The sequence below is a fragment of the Zeus faber genome (genome assembly GCF_960531495.2).
Source record: "Zeus faber genome assembly, chromosome: 21".
Taxonomy (NCBI): Eukaryota; Metazoa; Chordata; class Actinopteri; order Zeiformes; family Zeidae; genus Zeus; species Zeus faber.
This window is the reverse complement of record NC_137208.1, coordinates 7,388,264-7,411,107: the sequence shown is the minus strand read 5'-3', so window position 1 is coordinate 7,411,107 and position 22,844 is coordinate 7,388,264. Positions and strand designations below refer to the sequence as shown.

The 22,844-nt window shown below is 43.7% G+C and overlaps 1 protein-coding gene across 2 annotated transcripts in view; it reads right to left on the bottom strand.

The window, feature by feature from the left end:
• tbc1d22a (TBC1 domain family, member 22a) overlaps window positions 1-22,844 on the bottom strand; it is a 163,981-nt gene that overhangs the window by 35,146 nt on the left and 105,991 nt on the right. For both annotated transcript variants that reach the window (XM_080022691.1, XM_080022690.1), the window contains exons 11-12: window positions 18,440-18,515; window positions 165-292 (exon numbers count right to left, since the gene is read on the bottom strand). In XM_080022691.1, coding sequence (XP_079878817.1) covers window positions 165-292; window positions 18,440-18,515 — 204 coding nt within the window. The remainder of the gene's footprint in view (window positions 1-164; window positions 293-18,439; window positions 18,516-22,844) is intronic.

The following is a 22,844-nucleotide window of genomic DNA, read 5'->3' as shown; positions in this document are numbered from 1 at the left end:
GTATTATGGCTTTACAACAGGGCTGCAGCACACACTAAGAGGTGATGACAAGCAGCGCGTAATTGGTGTTGTAGTTGGGGTTGCCGAATACCACAATTACCATTTGTTTAGACTTTGAGCGAGATGAAATGAAAGAAAAGGCAGACAGACAGACAGACAGCTACCTGGTACGTGTCCCACAGTCTGATGGTGCAGCGCAGCGGCAGCTCCCTCATCAGCAGGTTGTTCATCCAGCGGAAGGCGAACTGCAGGTACTCCACCTCGTACTGCTGCATGTGGCGGTGCACCGACTCTGTTAAGTGCAGGGACACACACACACACACACACACACACACACACACACACGTCAAGATGCTGGGATGTAAAACAATCTACGACAGCAAGCCAAAGAGGGGGACGGTGCGCCGGCTTACGAGGTCAACGCCACCTGAATGTCGGTGATCGGTACGAAGGGATCGGCTCCCCTCTGTACCAGCATCAATATCATTAACCCCATTTTGGATGGATGGGTGCGAACAAAGATGGCAGATTGCAAAAGTGGGAAACTATGAAAGAGAGAGAGACTGAGAGAGAGTGCAGAGAGCGCAGTTATTTAATAATTCTCATCTATTTACTTATATTGAAAACAATATTGTTTTTGTTCTTTGTCTCCAGGATGAATGTTGGTTTAACGCTTCTTCACATAAAAGTAAATACTAAAATAGAACTCAGTATTCTCTCGCTCGCAAGGAGAAATGCATCATCCTCATGCAAAGCCGCCGCCCCACACACACACACACACACACACACACACACACACACACACACACACACTCCTAAGAATTCACACACGCTCATGAACACACACCCACACCCACCCTTCGCCAGATAATAGAGATGTAATTATAGGGCTGTCAAGAGTATCTCTGGAAAAAAAAAAAAAAAAAAAAAGCCAGTAAGGGAGGAACACAACCATCTTTGTACACTATGCTCTTAATCAGCTTTGACACATACACATACACACACACACACACACACACACACACACACACACACACACACACACACACACACACACACACACACACACACACACACACACACACACAGACCCAGTGGTACAAGTTGTTAGACATATTGAGAGGCCCTTATGCAATCACTTTCACTCTCTCTCTGACGCACACCCACACCCACAAATGACACCTGTCATGCAAACACAACAATTACTTTATCCTTCAACATTTACGCAAGGTGCGAGGAAAGCAGCAAGCAATTATTTCAGGCTCTGCTCTGAAGTGTTATTATCTCACGGCAGCATAAAAAGCATAAACAAGCGTCACTCATTAATGGTGAATACATCACGGCAGAACATTCGCTGATCACACTAATGAACTTGTCGGCCCGGATATTAGGGCCTTCAGTAAATAGAACCGGATTGGACGGACTGAATACCGCAATATCAATAACGGGACAATATTTTGGGGATGATGATTGGTGCTTGAGCAACAAAGACTCGGATGGACACGGACATCCGCGGCTGGAAACACAGGAAGTAAAACAAAATGTGCCGAAATCCTTAAAGAGCTTCTCGTGCGAGAAGCTTCACTTTGTCCCGCCTCATCTTTTTTGGGGAAATGCTCAAAAAGCGGGTGGGGTTCTGCTGGATGGGTGTGGCCAGCGGATTGTAGAACACACCCCTCGTCAAATGAACTGATGTCGACAATTGAAACGCTTGCCCTCTCCCATCTCTGGACTCAACAATACCACAGCGCTAATTGCCGTTACTCACGAAATTCAACCAATCAGGAGATTTGCATTATCAACGCTGCTTCATAATGCAATGCAATCCAGATGTTCCAGTTATTGGAGGTATTCACTGAAATCTTGGGGAAACTGCTCCTATCGACCCTGATATTTCCAATTTTAGACTTCACATCACGTCTTCAACCGTAAATTGTGAGCATTTAACTAATGTTGAGATTAGCAGGTTAGTTTCAGGAGGGTGGATGGCCTCGCTGTCATCTAGCCCCAAGAAAAGAGAACGACCCCCGGCTGATCAAACGGTATGATTTTTGGGGAAAATGCAGACGGGGGAAGGTCTTCAATGGTGCAGAGGGCTTAAAGCCGGGCTCACACCAATCGAGAACATCCGGGTCGATTGGTTTGCATAACTTTGATGGAAAAGCTGGGTTCTGCTGTGAACATGCTGGGGGGGCCTTTAGGGTTTTAAGTGAGGTGAGGTGGGAGGGGGTCAAAGTTGAAACTGTGACCGGTGAGCGGTGAGCGACTTCCCAGGATTGTGCTGACGAAGCCGGTTCTCCCCAGACCCTCCACCGGAGGAAACGTGATCACACTCGCACTCCTCCTTCCCCACTTTGCGGAGCTGTTATTTTCTCTGCCCTTGTGGCACTCGTGCCCCCGCCCCGTCTCTCTCCTTTTCTTCACCACTGTCTTTATATTGACACCATTTAATACACCACTACTTACCTATAGCATGGGAAGAAAATAAATCCTCCCTTTTCTTTCTCCTTTACTTTTATTTCATTTCCACCTTACTTTCTTTCTGTCCTTCCTTAATTCCATTTCCTTCCTTCCTTCCTTTCATTACCCTCTTTCCACCCTTCATTCCCTTTCTGTCCTTGCTTACTTCATTCCATTTTTGTCTTCCCATCTTTCCTTCGCTCCTTACCTTCTTCCAGAGTTCTTCTCGAGTTTGATCAAGGACCTTCTTTACAAATCCAAAACGATTTATCTTTGTCGGAATTCCTTCAAAAGTTGTTTATTTTCTGACCGCGCACAAAAAGACCCTCAAAAAGACTTCTACGTTGCCGTAGGCAGCACTAAGAGTTTTGGAGGACAGGGCGGCGGAAGGGAGGCTGTCCGTTACTGCGTGTGGGAAATGAGGAGATAATCCAGCTCAGGTTCGGGTTACAGGATCCCACGAAATGGCACGATCATTGGCCCATTAAGGGACACAAGCAGTCAAAGACTAGGGAGCCACTTCGACCGAAAATGCCACCAATTATGAAAACTCACCTTTTCGGTGCTTGTGCACAAACATTTGGGTCCCTACGATGGGCCTACTAACACACAGACTGTGAAATAAGACAACCCTGTCAGCTTGCTTGTGAGCTGTCTGTTTCAGAAAACATGCGATTCAACAAGCCGTTCACATCTGCCTCCCCCTCCTACGTCAAGTAGGGGTTCATTAGAATCATCCCGCCCCCTCATCTGAGTGTCTCCACCCACGGCTTGAGATCTACCTTTGCAAACGTGCGCCACTTTTTTCCCCTCGCCAGCGCCGGAGCCGCTGGCATTATGTGGTAGTTAAGAGGTTAAGCATGGAAACCGCTCTGTTCACAGACCAGCACAAATCTCTACATCGGCCCCCAGCCTCAGAGGACAGAAGAGCTGAGTGGATAGAGTTTATTTATGATGGCAACGACCCGAACCGTCACAAAACGGCAAATGAGGGAATTGTTTTAAAAGTATTTCAAAAATGATTGTGCTGTGTTTCTTTTGCCATTTAGCTAATAATGCTAATACCTGAGGCAGGCACTTGGCAGCATGTAGGCGGAGTGGGGCGTGGAGAGCAGCAGCACATTTGCATTTAAAGCTATAGACACAGAAACAGCCCGTTGAGAAAAAGGATTGAAACAGAGAGGTATAGAAGCATGCAAGAATGGCTAGAATGCATAATCTGGGTCCTATTTTTCGCAAAAACTTCAAAGACATATTTTGGGGACCTCAGAGAGCTATATTAACTTGTTCAAGAGGAGTATGTTGTGACCTTCAAACAAAAAAAATACTTACCAAAACAGAATACGATCTAAAAGATTTCTTTCTAAACACATGTAGAGATACTGTTTTTCCAGCCTTTTTACCACTCATCTCACAATTCAACTACCAGTTCTAGTTTTTCCGGCCTTGATGCCTTTACTCGCTGCAGGTCCCCTTACTTTCATGAATAAATTCACCTTCTGGCAATTTGCATGCTGATGCACTTGTGCAAATGCACTTGCAAGTAACAAATAGGGAGAGGGAGTGAGAGAGAGAGAGAGAGAGATAAAGAGAGAGAATAAATTACAAACATGCAGAAGGGGCTTGTTTGTGAGGGGACACACATTCTAGTATCATGCGAGGCTAGCAGGGGGTTACGCTTGCCAGATACGACACAGGTACACGACCGAAGTAGACATAATATATTTTCTGACATAAGATCACAAAACAATCATAGCTCCAAAGCTATATTTAATGTTATCAGTTCTGCTCTAAATGAACCAGCCAGTACGGATCTGAAACCCAGAAATGGGTTGGGGAGAGAAATTTGCTGCTCATTTAATAGAGAAGATAGAGGAGCATTCGGTCTCGGATTTCACCTGATCCCCGACATCTACCCAGTTTCACACTACTAACATCTCAGCACTCTGTAAATTAATTTCTCAAGTGAATTCCTCCACCTGTGTTTTAAATATTATCCCAACCAAGTTTTGAAAAGAGCTTTCCCTCACTGTCTGTCCTTGTATTTTATTGATTATTAACAGTTCTCTGACCTCTGGCAACTTTCCCAACTGTTTCAATTATTCAACCGCTTCTGAAAAAGCCAAATCTGGATCCTCGATCAATCAATATTTACCAAACAATTTCGGAATTATCTCTTTAATCTAGGATACTGGAGAAAGCCATTTCAACCAAATGAATCGCTTTTGTGAATCACAACAACATTTTTTACAGTTTCCAGTCAGATTTTTAGAGCTCGGCCCAGCACGGAGACATCCCTCGTGAAGGTCTCTCATGACCTACCGTTTACAGCAGATAGAGGTGACTGCTCTGTCCTCGCGCTTTTAGAATTGAGGCCGACGTTCGGCACAATTGATCAGGCCGTCATCCTGCACCATCTGGAAGCATGGGTTGGTCTTAAGGGAACCAACGACGTCCCAAAACTTTTTGTAAAACTGAATGATGATAAATGTGAGGTCATAGTCTTGGGTCGAACACATTCCACCAGCCTGCTTCACAGTAACTTTAGTTCACTAACCGAAAAATATTAAGCACCCTGCCAGAAAATGTGGTGTCATTTTTGATGCAGACCTCTGTTTTGAGGGTCATGTTCAGAATGTTGTCCAGTCTTGCTTCTTTCGGCCAAAGAAAACTTTCAAAATCAGATCAGTCTTGTTCCCACTGATTTGCACAAAGTTATTCATGCTTTTATTGTCTCCTGCCTGGACAACTGTAATGCACCTTATGCCAGTATCAGTCAGAGCTCCCTTCGCTGACTCCAACTAGTGCAGAACGCCTGTGCCCAAATTTTACATCAAGAAATGAAAACACATTACCGCTGTAGTAGCAAACTAACATTGGCTGCCAGTTTTATTCCGCATTGATTTTAAAATTTTACTGATCACTGAGATTTAAATGGCTTCACTCCAAATTATACAAATGACTTACTGACTCCCTAGGTGACTGGGCACTCTGAGATCGGTGGATGCAGTACTGCTGGTTACTCCTAGATCCCAGGGTGTGACCAAAGGTCACACACTTTTGCTGTCAGAGCCCCCACACTGCGGAACACTCGCCTATTAACATCAGACAGGCTACAGCATTAGCATCTTTTAAATCCCTTCTTGAAAATCCCTTATTATGCTCCTTTTCACCAAGTTAATATATGATCTCTGAGGTCCCCAGAACATGTTTTTTGAAAATACCACTCAGATTATGCATTTCAGCCATTCTTACATGCGTACAATCCACCCTGTCTGAAACTGGCTGTTTCAGTGGGTGAAGCAACGCTCCAGAGGCCCCTAGTTCTGTGAGCCAATGGGGTTTGAGCAAAGGTTCCAGGTTCTGTGAGCCAATGGGGTTTGAGCTTTACTCCTGATTCCGTATTTCTCTGTTAAAGTTCACTATTTTCACCTAATCACTAGGGATAGGTATCGAGAACTGGTACTAAATTGGTAGCAGTTCCTGACTGTAGTACCAAAAATATTGACATTTTATTGCTCCTGGACAAACGGTGTTGCGATCGGGATTTATGTAACCTGAGTCTAATGATGACGAAGCTGCTGTATTCTCCAGTCATTCAAAAACATTCAAAAGTTTTCCCACACTTTCCCAAGATGAATAAAAATGCAGGTAAGTAAGTAAGTAGTAAGTAGTTGCGTGTAAAGGGGGTAACTAACACCAGCAACCTCATGAAACCCTTGTGCAGCCTCCCGGCTCCGATGCTGATGGGGTTTGCCAAACTACAAATTCCACTGTCTCGCCCCCTTCAAGTCAAGGTAACACTCGTTATCGTTATAAAAGCAAGCTTGTAGTTATTAACTCCGGACAAAGTGTTGGTGGTAAGCACTTCTTATTTATGTTCCTAAATAATCCCATAGACAACCTCAGTCAAGCAGCAGGCACAGCTCCGTCAGTGGATAGCAGAAGTCTAGCGTAGAATGCATTGCTAACTGCTAGGTAGCCTAGGTTTAAACTTAGTGTGAGCTGTCCTGACAACCACAGATAATAATTGAACTGTGAGAAGATGACCACAGCCCTAAACCCTAGTTACCACCCCCCTTCCGGAGGCACATTATCAAACATCCTCATACCTGCTTGGTAGGAAGTTGAGAAAAAAAACAATCTGTGAACTTGCCTGTGTCAAAAGTAGTAGCACACAGGATCAATATATCACAGCTGCACTCTACTATGTAAATGAAGGCCAACTGAGACGAAAAGCCCTAAGGACCCAGGCAGTGTAGGAGTCTCAGAGTGGTCGTGTAGTGGCAGAGGAGATAGGGGAAGTCCCTCCTGGAACTGCTGGAACTCTCCGTTTCTCATGGTCGAAAGATTTGTGGAGCAGTATCCAGCCATACAAACAGCCATCTTGGACCCACGAGCCAAAAGGCTCATGAAAAGAGACAGAGTCAGAGAACTAGTAGATATTAACAAATCAAACATAATAATGTATGACTTAAAACACTGAAAATCCATGCCACGATAAAAACAAATAATGTTGTAACTTAATGTACAATATATAAACTATAATAGTTTAATCATTTCAACTCATCTCAAGACCTTCGAAGGTCACAGATGATGACTTCAGGAAGACTGAGGAGTTAATCAGTCCGATGCGATCAAGCGACAGGCGAGCGACACGTGGCCAGATTCTGCCGATCCTTAAAAAGGTGGAGGGCCACTTCAGAATTCACGAGGAAGATTCACAGTTTGTGGCCACTATGAAAGAAAGAGTCTGATAGGTGACCTATCCAAACGTAAGCAGGCGCAAAAAAAAAAAAAAAGACTCACTTCATAATCCCAATTCATATAAAGCTGGCTGTTTTTTCCCTAATAAATGAGTGGCAAGATTTACCCTTTCTGTGAAGTTATTCTTTAATTATTTTCATGTGTACAGGACGATGATATGATGGCATTTCTCAAGGAGGCCACTCCCATGGACCCGAGATTCAAGGGGAAGATTTCAAATGATTAAGTCTGGGAACGACTGAAGAAGGCAGCAGTGAGGGAAGTAAGTAATCATCGAAATGTAAGTTCTTTGATAATGTGTGCAATGTTTATTACAAGGTGTTTTTCATTTTGAATGTAATAATGTACATAGCAACATCTCGCTCTTAGCTGTGAGAGGATGATGAGGTGATGATGAGGTGACAGTGCAGTCTCAGGATAGGGAAGAAGATGAAGAGGAGGAGGAAGATGTAAGTGAGATACACTTTTGCGAATACTTATGCTATGTGTTCTAACAAAAAAGCACTAAGCCTGACTACAATAATATGGTCAATTTTATATTTCACCTCCCCGTTTCCAAGGAACCCTGGGTTCTGGTCGTCTGCACCAGAAAAACTCTTCACAGAAGAAGACGGAGAAGCTGAGGAGGAGCCTCGTTCTACAGCAAAACACTGCACCCACCATCCATGAAAAGACCAAGAGTGAGGTGTCAGGCTACAGAGGCCTCCCTCCTAACCCTACCTCGGAAGACCCTGCCCGCTGGTGGTGGGGTAAGAAGGAAAGTCTTCCTTTCCCCTCACAGCCCTCCACCACCTACCTCTGCATCCAGGCTTCAACACCGTCTGAAAGAGCCTTCTCCACGGCTGGGAACACAATCGGTAAGGAGATCTCTCGGATTCTCCCTGAGAAAGTCAACATGCTAATTTGCTTGAACAAAAACTGTTGATGTATTTTTTTTTTTTCCCCCGATGGGCCAAATAGAGGGGAGACGCCCGAATCCCCCTCTAAACGCTTCTGTTTACACATCTTTACTCTTTATAAACGTTGTTGTTAAGTTATTTTCTTTGCTATTTCTCTTAGCTTCTGAAAAGCTCAAGGAATAAAGTTCTTTGGTAATTTGTATTATTTGTTTAACTTTAGCTTGTGGTAGTGAAGCAGCATTACAGCACATCACCAAAAGACATTTGTTGACCAGACATTTGTAGCATTTGCTCCTCCCTCATAATATATACAGGAAACTCAGGAAAGTCTTTGACTGGTTGTCTCTGCAAAAAAATGTAATCATGCAATAATTTGACATGACTTTTCACATCTTTTCATGTCATGTGTTTTATTTTTTGCACCAAATTATGGAGCGTAGTATCAATAAGAGTTTCGATAAGTATCTGTATCGATAAGCAGTATCGGTATTGATACAGTAAAATCCTCATGACACCCATCGCTACATATCAGTACACTAAAAAATGTTTAGAACAAATTTGAGGCGAGAAATAAGCAATTCAGTTGCCGTGCCGGTGTCCGGAGCAGCGCGGGTTAGGGCGGGGCTTGGGGATTTTTGGTTTCATTCAATTACGGAAATGACGGAAAATAAAATAAAATAAAATAAAATAACGCGGAGCGGATCGCGTGCCACAGCCTACAGTACAGTCAACCTACCTTTGTCACACCCACAGAAAGAAACGGGAGAATTTATTTTTGAATACCTACTTACATTTCCCTCGTCCACAGTTTTGTCACGGACAGCCGGTATTAATTCCTCTTTCTTTTATAAGATTTGTGCTGGTCAGTGCAGCCAACAGAGAACTTCCCATGATTAGCTTTTAGATTCGATGCTAGCGGGTCCGTTCGCGCTCCAGCTGTAGGTGGAGTTACTCAGATGGAGGGCGGTTGCAATTCTGCTGAAGTGACTTGTATTACTGTGATGACGAATATTAGGGCAGCAAATCACAAAGGCCCGTTTCAGGAAATGTTTTCTGAACTGACAGCTCACAACAATCTGACTGGGTTGTCTTATATCACAGTTTGTCTGTTAGTAGGCACATCAGGGACCCAAATGTATGTGCCAAAAAGGGACTTTTGCATAATAAGTCCCCTTTAAACTTTATTTTATAGGGAAAACCATTCTTGAATATAACTTACTTGGTTTTATAATTTGACTCCTCGCATTTAATATATATATTTTTTTACTTTATTTCTTTTATCTGTATTGTTTTTATCCGTGATGTTGTTATCAGTTGACATTCAACAATGCCGCACAGTCAAGGGATAAAAGTCATTACATTGAAAAAAATCTATTAGAAACCCTGCTTTATGGAGCTTTCCAGGGGTTAAATCTTTTTAAGATTTCTATGTTTGTCAACAGTTACACACAATCCATCAGTTTTCTACTGGCGTACACAGACTTCAAATTTAGAAATAATTATTATTGCCATATTACATAATAATAATAATAATAATAATATACTTGATTGCTAGAGAGCTTTTCCAAACACAATATAAAGGTTATTTATTTAAGTTAATCCAATGGGCTGCAGCGCACGATTCATTGATTAAGTGACGCAACATCACAGTGATGTCAACTGTACTTACAGTATGCAGCGTGATGGGTCTATGAATTATGGTTTCATGCCCTGCACCCTCGCCTTACATTCCACGCAAGGTCATGGTTCCCATGCATTGCGTCTACTCGCCGCTGTAAGATTTGTGGCCATGCCTCTGCACTCGTGTGGGATGGATATATTCCAGCACATTAGCAAAGCAATTAGCGAATAATGAGACTTCAATGCAACAAAGAGATCCTGTCTTATAACCAAGAAGGATTTTGGGCTGACAGCTGTGTTGGCCCCCACATCCTCTCCCTTCCAGAGTTGCCTAGAATATTCACATGCAACTCTTCCCACCTCCATGCTTGGCTCGCTTCGAGACGCTGTGATTTATGATCGCAAGCGAGATGGGGAAGAGGGCAGAGATTGGCCTGCTGTGTGCATCCACAATGACATTCTACGCACTCACTTTTTACTGAATGCGTTTGTGCATGTGAACATCGGTAGGTGTACACCGAGAGAACAATAGTGAAGGATGAATTGGTGTATAGAACAATAGAATAGATTAACAGATAGATTGAACTAGCGACGACACAATATAACCATATCCAGAATGGCAGCGCAAACTGAATGAATAAACGCTAAGACACTAGGATATAACACTTGGCAATTCAGTCCAGGGTCCCACCGGCCCACAGCATGATTTGGGGGAAGGAAAAAAATACATATTACTCCTGTGGCCTCAGGCACCCCTGGATTTTTATATACTTGATTCAATTCCAATCAGGTTTAACAAAAAAAGTAATCCGGCCTTGGTTTAGTGTTTTAAAAGAAGACCAAACGTGAATTGATTTTTAATATATTATATATAAGCGAGAGAGAGAGAGAGAGAGAGAGAGAGAGAGAGAGAGGCAGAAGGAAACAGTTTCCCTTTCCACCAAAATAGCTGGGTGACGGAGGTATGCAGTGAAAGAGTGAGAGCGAGAAAGAGAGACAGAGAGAGAGATAGAGAGAGAGAGAGAGAGAGAGAGAGAGAGAGAGAGAGAGAGAGAGAGAGAGAGACAGAGAGAGAGAGACATTCACATGCATGCCTGGAAGGTCACACAGCCTTGTGCTGTCTAGGAATAAATGGTTGGAATTTTGGAATTCTGTAAGCTATCCTCCATTCAAGCCACAAAAACAAAAACAAGCAACTGGGCGGACAAGGTGTAAACACCTTGCACATGGCTTTTGGCAAATAGGGCTGAACAATTTGGGAAAATAATTGAATTGAGACTTTTTTAGACCAATATTGCAATTGTGATTGTGTGTGTTTTTTCAAGTTCCTTATCTTCTGTATTATTCACTAAACATAAGCAATAAATCTTTCTATATAGTATGACCAACACAACACTGGATACAGTCAACATATAACCTGACCTTTCCTGTCGGCCAGGTCTGCGTGTTCTGATGAAATGAGGATATGAAAAACATATCTTTATTTAACTACTGAAACGTAAAAAGAAAAGCCTTCAATCACAGAAGAATGTTGAATGATTACATTTCAAGCCTTGTTATTGTTTGAATCTGAAAATGAACATTCCAAAAATATGCAGTTCTCAGCAGATATGTATTATTTTTTTATAAAAAAATAAAAAAACTAGCGTGCATGCATACATCCATATACTCAAGGACATGCTCAGGGACAGCTTTATTCTGATGAAATAAATAAATAAATGAATAAATTAATAAATAGATAAATACATAAATAAATAAATACATAGAGACGCGTAATCTGGAAGAGGCTCCGCCCAGACTCTACAGGTGTTCCAGGCTCTGCCAGCAGCACCGGGTCTCACCGGGGTGGGGGGCAGCGCGGAGGTTCGGTTGAGACAATCGCTGTGGGCGGGGCACGGAGAAAGTGTCCCCATTACGCACGTTTTTTCTTCCATGAGGAGATGTCAAAGAAAACAAAAACACTGTTCTGCCGCCAATCTCACCTTTGCGATTTGAAAAAAAAGCATTCTATTTAAATTTGATGTCGGTTGCAATTTGATTAATCGTTGAGCCCAATTGGCAAACACGACTTTCAGACGGTTTCCGATTCGTGCACTGTTCTGTACTTCCAAAAAAAACCCCAAAACAAATCAAAATAGATAAGGTGAAGAGGGTAAGAAGAAAGGATGAGGACGATGAGGAGGAGGGAGCGTGTGGGTGAGGGAGAGGATGAGCAGAGGAAGGATGCCGGGGGAAAAAGGATGAGGGCTCAAGGCGTGGTGCCAGAATCTTTTTCTTCCTCTTTTTTTTTTTACTCTCTCATTCTCTCTCCCCTGCTGTGATGAGAGGTGGCGGAGGGAGGTACGTACGAGACGAGGACTGGTTCTATCTTTCACTCTTCTTTCCACTCCTCTCTCTCTCTCCTGCTCTTTGAGTGCCTGCCCCCTCCCCCGTTTGACAGGGGTGAAGGGGGGCGGCGAGAGAGGGAGGGGGACGAGAAAGGGAGAGTCAGAGACGAAAATAGAGAAGAAAGACAGAAAGAGACGAGTGCAGGAGAGAATAAATGAAAGGGCAGATAGGGAAGATGTTGAGGTGAAAGCTAGTATTAAAGAGAGAGAGAGAGAGAGAGAGAGAGAGAGAGAGAGAGAGAGAGACAGGGAGCGATGGGGAGAGATTAGATGGGAAAGGAGAGAAGGTGGGGGAGAGAAAAAGGGGCAAGAGCGAGAGAGAGAGAGAGAGATGGATCAGCCAAGTCCCATCCTGCTGACCAAGGCATTGTGAACATTAATGCAATGAAACATTGGGCTGAAGTCAATAACACCTTGACCTTTCTCTCCCTCTCCCCCTGTCGCCATCTGTCTCCTACCAACTAACGCTTCCCTCTACCCTCTCCCCCTCTCTCTCTCCTATCACCACTCGCTCTCTACCTATCTCTCCTACCAACACTGGCTCTCGCCCTCTCTGTCCTACCGCCACTCGCTCTCTCCCTCTCTCTCCTACCAACACTGGCTCTCGCCCTCTCTGTCCTACCGCCACTCGCTCTCTCCCTCTCTGTCCTACCGCCTCTTCTCACTCTCCCTCATCATAACACCATTAGCCCCCGACGCGTCCCTATTCCGATAGCACTGTGCCACCGCCCTGGAAGTCACTGGATCCCCGCATGCATTGTTGGCGGCTCTCCCTGTGCATCAGGATCCTTCTGTGTAAAGCGATAACCATGATTACAATTGGACTGAAGGAGCCAATGCCTGTCAGGATCGGTCTCAAAATCGGTGTCTTAATAAGTCATTTTAAGGGTATTTCTTGTCACTGTTATGCGGACGACACACAGGTGTACTCCTCAAACCGAAAGGACCTCAGCATGCTCACTACCTTGCAGGACTGCTTAACGGCCTTCAAGGACTGGACGTCATAGAATTCCCTCCAGCTTAACCCTGACAAAAGCGTCCTGACAAGTCCTTTTCACAGGCCCCCAGAGCCTTTCTGACGAAGAACCGCAGTGTATTGGTCCTTGAGAAGCAAATATCAAGCGAGCACTCAAAAAAACTTGGGAGTGTCCTTTGAACAACACAGGGACGTTAAGTTTCATTCAAAGAAAGTGCTCCAATCCTGTCCCTTTCCACTAAAAAAAACATTGGCAGAATAAAATCTGTACTTTACCTTTGGATCTTCCCGCCTTGATTACGGGAACACACCGTTCATCTCCCTGAGTCACCCTTCTTTGTCCCGGCTCCAGTTGGTCCAAAATGCGGCCGCTAGACTTTTAACTAGGACCCGACGTCGGTCACACATCACTCCAGCGTCACTACACGGGGCGGCCCCTCCCTACATTTCGTAACTTTTGTGTCCTCTGGCCTCAGTGAGATCTCTCAGGTCTTCTGACCGAGGCCTTCTTGCTGTCCCGAAATCCAGGCTTAAAACCCAGGGCAACCGAGCTTTTGTTGTTACAGGTCGCATTCTCTGGAAGCCTCTTCCCTCAGTTATTAAAAAAAAAAAAATGCTGAATCTGTGGAAATCTTAAATGAGCTGTTAAAAACCCACCTCGGTCGTAAGCACTTCATCTTGTGTGTATTTTCCTTCCGTGCAATATATAATGTTCTTTTACTGTCATTTTCTCAATTTCCGTTTCATCCTTTCTATTTTTGATTTCTATTTGCCGAAAGTCTTTTAGCGTAAATCACCTGGTAACGCTGGTTTTGAGAGGCGCTTTATAAAGAAAATTCACTTACTTACATGCAAGTGAATGTAAGTAAGTCTGAAGCATCCATAACTCCCACTCTGCTGTGACAAGACAAGCACTCAAGACTTTTACATCAAATAAAATGTGCAAATCTCGCCGACGACACTATCTGCGCTTTTAACATGGCAGCGGTGGAGGCCGGTGACGACGGCGCCCGAGGCCGGCACACCCCGTCAGCAGATGCTGCGTCGACAACAAAGCGAAAGACGACCCCGTAATATCAGACGGAGGCCATCGGAGACCACGGCGATCATTAAAGGCGGCCGGCGATGAGAGTTACGGCACACGGTGTCAGCGCCTGGCCGATGATGACGGGGCGATTACGGAACGCGCAGTCATCCATTAAGGTGTCTTCTTCCAGTGTGTTCAGCTGCGTTAGCGGGGAAATTGTGGCGCGGGGGTGTAGCGGGAAATTGATGCCGTTGGGCAAACTAATACCTCGGCTTCCATTAGGGTTCCTAAACGATACCCTTTTCAAGAGAAAAAGAATCTCTTTTTGGAGCTGAGATTCTCCAAATTTTTTTTTTTTGACTGTTCAGTCAACTTGTGCCGCTTCAGCAGCGGGCGATAAATAACACACTATCGTATCGTGTTAGACTGCGCCTCCTTTGGTGCGTTGACTGGAGCAGTCACAATCATGAATTTTCCGTTCAGGATTGATTGTCGTACGAGTCATTTGGATCAGCGATTTAATTTCCATTTCTTGTTGTTTTCAGGGCCATTATTTTAGTATTATCGTCTATAGTAGTGTAATAACAAATACCCCACAAAGATTAGAACTCTAACTTTTTCTTGTAGTTGGACAAAAAAAGGGGTGGCAGATCTTAAACTTCAATAAACAAAAGCTGAGGAAGTTAGAATCCTCCAAGTCCAAGGTTTGGTCAAATTTTTTATACATTCCTCGTCACAATGTCCTTCTCTGTGCCCACATTGACTTTGCAACGAATTTACTGTACGGTGTCTACGAAATCTCAAAGTAAAAATCTGCAGAATGACTCAGAAGGAATTGGTCTTAGTCAATTTATAGCTCTGTAAAGTATTGTTAAATACGGGACAATGTTCACTTAATGTCAAACACAACAAGAACATTGTTATGTTACTGTTCTAATTTAATTTGTAAAATGGCACATAACTATTGTTTTCAATATTTCAATATCATATTACATTATTTTGCAAACATATTCAAATTATTATTCTTAAAAGGTAAAATTACAAGAAAAACAATGTATATTGGGCCCGGTTTAAATACAAGCACGCGTATTTAAAGCACACGGATAAGGGTTTTCCATCAATTCATCAGTTGTTTTCTTTTCAGGGGACCTGCAAATCTCACTCCACAACAAGTAATAAAGGTCGTACCGTACCGAAACTAATAGTCGAGCAAAAAAAAGGTCTTACTTAGGTTTACAAACTACTGCTCAATAAACGGCAGTGTTTTCAATTCATCAATGAAGCACTTATAAAACAATTATTTGTATGACAACCAATGATCAACTACAATTTCATGATGGTGACGGCCCTAAAAATGCGGCACATTCATGGAGCCAGGGAGAAGCAGAATATAAGGGTTAATAAATAGAAAATAACCAAATCAATTCATAACAATTCATCCATTTCCGTCTCTCTGACTCCATCTTTTGCACCTTGAATCTGTCATACTATAACAGTGCGCACGCACACACACACACACACACACGCACGCGCACACACACACACACACACAAACACACGTGAAAATTACTAAAACACTCACATTTCTTTCTCTCTCCATAATTTCTTTCACTCTGCATCCTTCACTCCCACCCTCCCTCCCCTCACTCCCTCTAACCTGCTGTTTGAATTCAGTGAGCGAGCCCTCACGTCCCACCAGCTGACACGAGTGTGGCTCTGGAGAGTCTAACAATGCCGAGGTTAGCAGCGAGCACGTCGTCATACAGGGACGGCGGCTGATAAGCCCTCGTTCGGCACAATACAACCGGGAGGGCGGGGGTGTCAGGAACGACGCCGGCGTCCAGATGACAAAAGGAAGGGTCCAGAAGAGGCAAATCAAAATTGTTTAAACTGGCTGCAATTAACACGTTTGTAGTCCTGAAAGTGAGGGGGTGGGGGTCTGGGGATCCCACGGGGGAGATGTGTTGCTAATTAATAGCGAGAGTTGTTTCCAAATGTACAAGCGTGTGTGTATGCGTGCGGTGTGTCGCTTCTGATTACAGGGAAAATCTTCTTCCAGCCGATGGGATTTCACGATAGCACTGAGTGATGGTTGTGACCAAAATTGCTTGATTTTCCGGCGTAATTTCTGGAAACCTGCGATGCAATTTGCAAAGCTTATGCATTGGTTTTGCAGTACAATTGCAGCAATAAGCACAAATTGCAAGTCAAGGAGAAAGGGATATGCTTTTTTTTTTTTTTTTTTTTTTTTTAACTCTGAAATTTTATCCAGAAAAGTCGTTGTAATTGTGTTAAATTGCAAGCTCTGGCAAAGGAAATTACAAATTATTGCTTTTCAAAACAAAATACGCAAGCATGCCAGTATGTTCAAAAAATGACTGTAGTACAAAGTAAGCTGCAGACTATTGACAAATGTCATGTATTTTTTAAATTATTTTCCAAAACAATGCTTCTAGCATCTAGCAAGCTTTTTTTAGTCTGAGCAACGCACCTTTATTGATAATTGATAGCCTCGATATAACTACATTTTTTTGTTGTACTTGCATGGGAAAGATCAAACGTATTCACATTTGAATATATTTTAGTCAATAACATGTTTCTGAGACTAGAAAAATAGGGAGCAAACATTCATCTCCTATTCCAGAGATACGGATGAGGAATGTACCTGTATGCATGTGGGTCTGTGTTTGGTTAAAATCTACATGAGCATGGGGGAGGCAAGGTGGCACAGTGGGAAGCGCTTACAGCACCAGAGGTTTGAGTCTTATCCAAGATCCTTTCTGTGGAGATGAGAATGTCTGCTGAGAGCAACACTCCAACCACTTCAAAACCCTGCTCCACGCTCAGGTGACATGCTGTACTAACTGCCAAGTATCTGACGCACAATTTAAGCAAAAGCCGGGAAGCACTGAGACATTCCACAATATTTTTCTGAGGCAGGCCATGAAAAATACCAGAGTTAAAACTAGAAGTTTCAAGAGCTGAGTAAAAAGTTAAAACCAAACACATTAAGGAACTAAAAAAAAAAAGGAGTTTAAAAAGTTCTCAGGAGCTTTTTAAGAATCTAAAACTCTGTTGCTTGGCGAGAAAGACAACACTAATACCCCTAAGATATTGAACCAACCCCCTGCTCTGATCCTACCACGCTGCGCCTGCATACATACACAGCTCCTGGCTAAATATAGCCACGCTGAGTTTTGGGAGGTAAAATGAATTTGGAAAAAAAAAAAAAAAGGAATTGGAGGACAGGAGCGAGCGAGAGAGCGATCGCAGCAGATCAGCCGAGCAGACATGGAGCAGACATGTTTTGGGAGGCCGACATCACAGGTTGGCCTCAGGTGGAGAAGGACTAGCCTGCTAGGACTCAAGATATTCTGCATGATGTGTGTGTGTGTGTGTGTGTGTGTGTGTGTGTGTGTGTGTGTGCGTGTGTGTGTGCACACGCGCGCAAACAATTGAAACAGAGGGACAAAAAGCAGCTGGGAGGAATACTGCTCAATAAAACAGAGAGAACTGGAAACAAGAGGGGAGGTGTAGGAGAGACCGACCAGGAAACAAAACAAGTGAAATGAGAGAGAGAGAGAGGGAGAGAGAGCGAGTGAGAGAGAAGAAAAAAGTTGGGATAGAAGGGTAGACGGAGGCAAACAGAACAGGTTGTCCTCAGGTATCGGAGAGTTAAATTTGAAACTTTTTAAAAAGTTTTAAGACAAACTTCAAGGCTCATGATAGGGTCAGCAGGCTTAGTGTTTAGTAGAGCTAAGTCATTCAAATTGAATGACTTTTAAGGTCTAATATTTGTAAAAAACGGAATTTAAGACTGGTGTGTGGGGGTGGTGTGGTTTGAGCAGCCACACCTGTCTTTGGGCCGAGGTAATTCAAGTCCAAAGGCCCAGGATCAGGGTGGCAGTACACCTGTTGCTCGTTGGAGCAATCAACGAGCAACAGGTCACACACACACACACACACACACACAGACACACACACACACACACAGACACACACACACACACACACACACACACACACACACACACACACACACACACACACACACACACACGAGAGGAGCCCTTGTAATGACATGTTGTCCATCTGCTCCAGGCTTGTTCCACCTTGCCCACTGGCTACAATAAGCTGGTGTGTTTTCAATACCGCCGTCCGTGTCTCTGTGTTGGAGGGCCCTGAAAACCCCACTCGGGCGGCGTGAGTCTTAAACCCTTAAAGACATTTTAAGCCCCCCCCCCCCCCCAAGGACCTGTAGAAACCCTGCGTAAAGACCGCCAGGAGGACAGACCGATCTTACCGTCGATCCTGCTGACCAGCTCCTCCAGTGCCTTGACCTTTCTCTGGATTCCGGGCTGCGCGAACGTGTAGTTGTCCTAAAAGAAGAACAAACCAAGTCACCACCTTGATCTACTGGATTTAAATATGGCTCATTATTCGTGGGCCACATTGCGAGGCGTGATGAAATTTCGCCATCAGAGAGTAATAGCTTTCTCCGAGAGGTTTTCCTCCTACTAACAAGAAACTTTCTTTGTTGGGGGGGTAGAAATCTCAGCGCCCCAGCACCCTTAAAGCCGGTCTTGTAAGATGAGTTTTGCGGAAAATAGAGGAACTCTCCAAATGAGAAAAGTAGAGGTGATTCTCTTTCACAGAGGTAACACATGGTGTGGAATGCTCTCTGCATGTAATTTTCTTGTACACGCACTAAAAATGTGTTCCCTTTCGGTGAAGCCTACTTGATTGGTTTGCATTTGAAATTTCTCCAGCTTTAGGCACGGAGCCAACAGATCACAGTGGATATTACACTTTCTCCATTTTCACTTTGATGATTTATTGCCAAAGTGGCGCAGCGAGCCATTATGGATTTAACGAGCCTTCGGCTGGGCCATTTCACACCTAACACACAGGGTACGACGCATTAAAGACATGAGATACAAAAATAAATAAATAAACAGAAGAGAGAACAAAGTCTGAATAACAATGGAAGAAGAGCAACTACTCAATAGGCTCCATTAGCGGAAAATACAAATCTGTCCTCAAGAACATCACAAGCCTGTTTTCCATACGCCACCCGCACGGCTGCAGTCAGGCGGTAAAATGAAAGGTAAGATAAGCTGATGTGCACGTGGATCCCCCACCACCCGCCCCGGATCAGCCGGGCTCGGGCTAACACATCGGCGTTTGCAGCAGTATTTACCGAGACTCCAGTGGGTGGATACCGAATTTTTTGGGACGACCTCAACATTTAGATGCATCAGTCGGGTGAACTTTGAGGTGAAAATGTCAAGAATAGATTCACAATTGTTTCATAATGAAAAAAAATCCAATAACGTTAACCCATTCTGCATCAACTCAAGTATCGTGTATCGAAGTTGAGCCTACCCTGAAGCCAATTTAGCCGGTCTTCATAGCAGCTATCCGGAGCCTATGTCTGTCTGCCTGACGGTAGCCGAACATTTGACGGACTTGCACGGTTTGCATGTAGCAGGCTGCCAGTAGATTGGCCAGCAAAAAATATAAATATACTTTTTTTTTTGTTTTTTTTAATTAATTGTATTTTTGTTTGCAACAGGAGACTGTGGTGTCCTGCCACAGTCTAATACATAAATGGGAAACAATGCAACATGTTAATAAACAAAACATTCAGCTGAAGAGGACACGCTATGGACACCGTCCCTATTTGATAAGATTTTGTCTTTTCTTATGCTTGAGTGTCCATACAACGATCGGGGAGAAAACAGTAAACCTGTGATCAAAATGGCAATTTTTGTACATTCTCTAAAAGTGACAACAACTTGTAAATGAAATAACGTTGAAGTTTAACTATTCATCATTTTGCTGGGACACTGTAAAGGCTGTTATGTTATATTTTTTATGAATTATTCTTTCCTACTCTTGTTTTTTATGATGTGCGCGCACACACACACACACACACACACACACACACACACACACACACACACACACACACACACACACACACACACACACACACACACACACACAGGACAAGAAATCCTGGAGTGGTCATTTCAGAGTACAGTGGAGGTGGCAAACTCCAACAAACAGAAGAGGAAAATGGGAACGAATGTGAGAGAGGAGGAGGGAGAGAGAGAGAGAGAGAGAGAGAGAGAGAGAGAGAGAGAGAGAGAGAGAGAGAGAGAGAGAGAGAGAGAGAGAGAGAGGTCATTTAAAAGCTCCAGTTGTCCTTCAGTCTCAGCAGATTTGAGCAGAAGTGTGTGTGTGTGTGTGTGTGTGTGTGTGTGTGTGTGTGTGTGTGTGTGTGTGTGTGTGTGTGTGTGTGTGTGTGTATGTGTGTGTGTGTGTGTGTGTGTGTGTGCCTTTTGCTGTCCTCAATCCAGTGGTGACCGTCAGGGTAGAACCTGCCACGCTGATGTCAGACACACTCATCCCTCCTCTATTTATCAATCTCTCGGTCTATCCATCACATGTGTCACTCCTGTCACTTCTCCGTCTTTCAACTCTTTCCTTACTCTGTATGCCTAACCCGGCCACTCTAACTTCTGTCCTTGACCAAACATTCTCCTCAAACAAAAACTGTAAAATTATGCAAAATAATGTGGAAAAAAATTTAAATATGGGAAAATATTTTCTCGAAACAGATTGATTAGGTGTGATATGTATTGGCAATAACCTGGTGATACAATTCAAGTCATGACGCAAAGGCCAGAATACGATACATTGCAACTATTAAAACAGTGACTTCTCACCGTTCCCTCTGTCATAAATTCAGAAGTCAGCAAAAAAAGATGAATCATCATAAAAGTGGTAATCTGAAATTATACTTGAAAAAAGGTAAAATCCCATATTTGATATATTTAGCTGGCATGTTACAAGAAACATCCATTCAAGGTATTTGTGTTGTGCATGTGCTCCTCTATGTGCCATTTCCATTGTTAGTGGTGGAAAAAAACCCCCAAATGAATCGTTCAGAAGGCGAAAAACTTCAGACGAGGTGATGGCCCGGATGTCGGGGAAATAAAAATGTTGCAGATTCCAATGGAATTCTGGGACAAATACAATCTTAGAGATTGTCCACTTGAAGTGCTATCCGCGGTGCAGTCTTTTACTTTCTACCATTCCTACCTTCCCTACTCACCTCGATCTTCCCTCCTTCACCCTTCACCTCATAATAGATGATTCTTTATTGTTTTCCATTCACCTTCCTCAACATTCACTCTCCTTGATGGCGTCTCTCTTTCTGTGTCTGTGTGTCTCTCCCTCTCTCCATGTGTGTCTCTCTCCCTCTGTGTGTGTGTGTGTGTGTGTGTCTCTCGCTCTCTCTCTCTCTCACTCCATGTGTGTCTCTCTCTCTGCCTGTCTGTGTGTGTTTGTTTGTGTGTGTGTGTGTGTCTCTCTCTCTGCCTGTCTGTGTGTGTGTGTGTGTGTGTGTGTGTGTGTGTGTGTCAAGTCAAGTCAAGTCACACTTTATTTATAGAGCGCATTTCATACCAGGGCAACACAATGCGCTTTACAAAGAAATACAAAAAAGAAAGAGAGAACGTAGTTGTCAGCCGGTCATTACAAAAGAATGCCCCTGAAACAACAGCAACAACAAAAGCAACAACAAAGACAGCAAAAACAACAATAAAAGCGACTCTAACCACAGTGGCAACAACAGCAACAGAAAACAACAACAGCAGCAACAACAGCCACATATACAACAACAACGGCAGCAGCAACATCGACACCAGCAGCAACAACAACAGCAGCAACGCGCACGCAAAGACGTCACCGCAACCGGAAGCGGTAGCTCTCACCGGAACTGGAACGGTCACTCAGGTTAGAGATGGTTATGTCGAGGTATACGTTTACGTTAAGTTGAGGTATAAGGTAAGCGAGAGTTAAGTTGAGGTATAAGGTTAGCAGCAGCAACGACAACACCAGTTAAGGTATAAGGTTAGCGGCACCAACAACAGCACCAGCAGCAGCAGCAATGACAACACCAGCAGTGACTATACCAGCAGCAGACAACAGCACCAACAAAAACAACAACAGCAACAACGCACAAGCGAAGACGTCACCAGGACCGGAAGTCGTAGCTCTCACCGGAATCAGAAATCTCCTCATCTGTACTGAGTCAACAGTGTGTACCATGTCATCTCAACGACGTAAAGCACAGCAAAGACGTAACCAGAACCGGACGTGGTAGCCCTCACCGGAAACGGAAATTTCAACTGCGTGCACCGTCTCATCTTAATCCAGTCACGGTCCTTTAATTTAATTTAAAGTTACGGGTCAAGTTTTCAATTCAACCTCGGGAGGGAGATCCTTTTGACTCTCTCTAGACGAAAACACACCCTTCTTATGACCCTCTAACTGTAATATCACAACAGAAACCACCACAGCAAAAGAAATAGCAGCAACATCAACACCAGCAGCAACAACAGCAAAACCAAAGCAGGAGCAACAACAGCAACGGACACGCAAAGACCTCACCGGAACTAGAAGTGGTAGCTCTCACCGGAACCGGAAAAGTCACTCAGGTTGGAGATGTTGAGTTGAGGTACAAAGTTAGAGATATTTAAATTAGGGTATAAGGTTGGGGATGTTTAAGTTTAGGTATAAGTTTAGGGATTGTTTTGTTTAGGTATAATGTTCGAGATGATTAGGTTAAGGAATAAGGTCAGAGATGATTAAGTTTAGGTATAAGGTTAGCAGCGGCAACGACAACACCAGTTAAG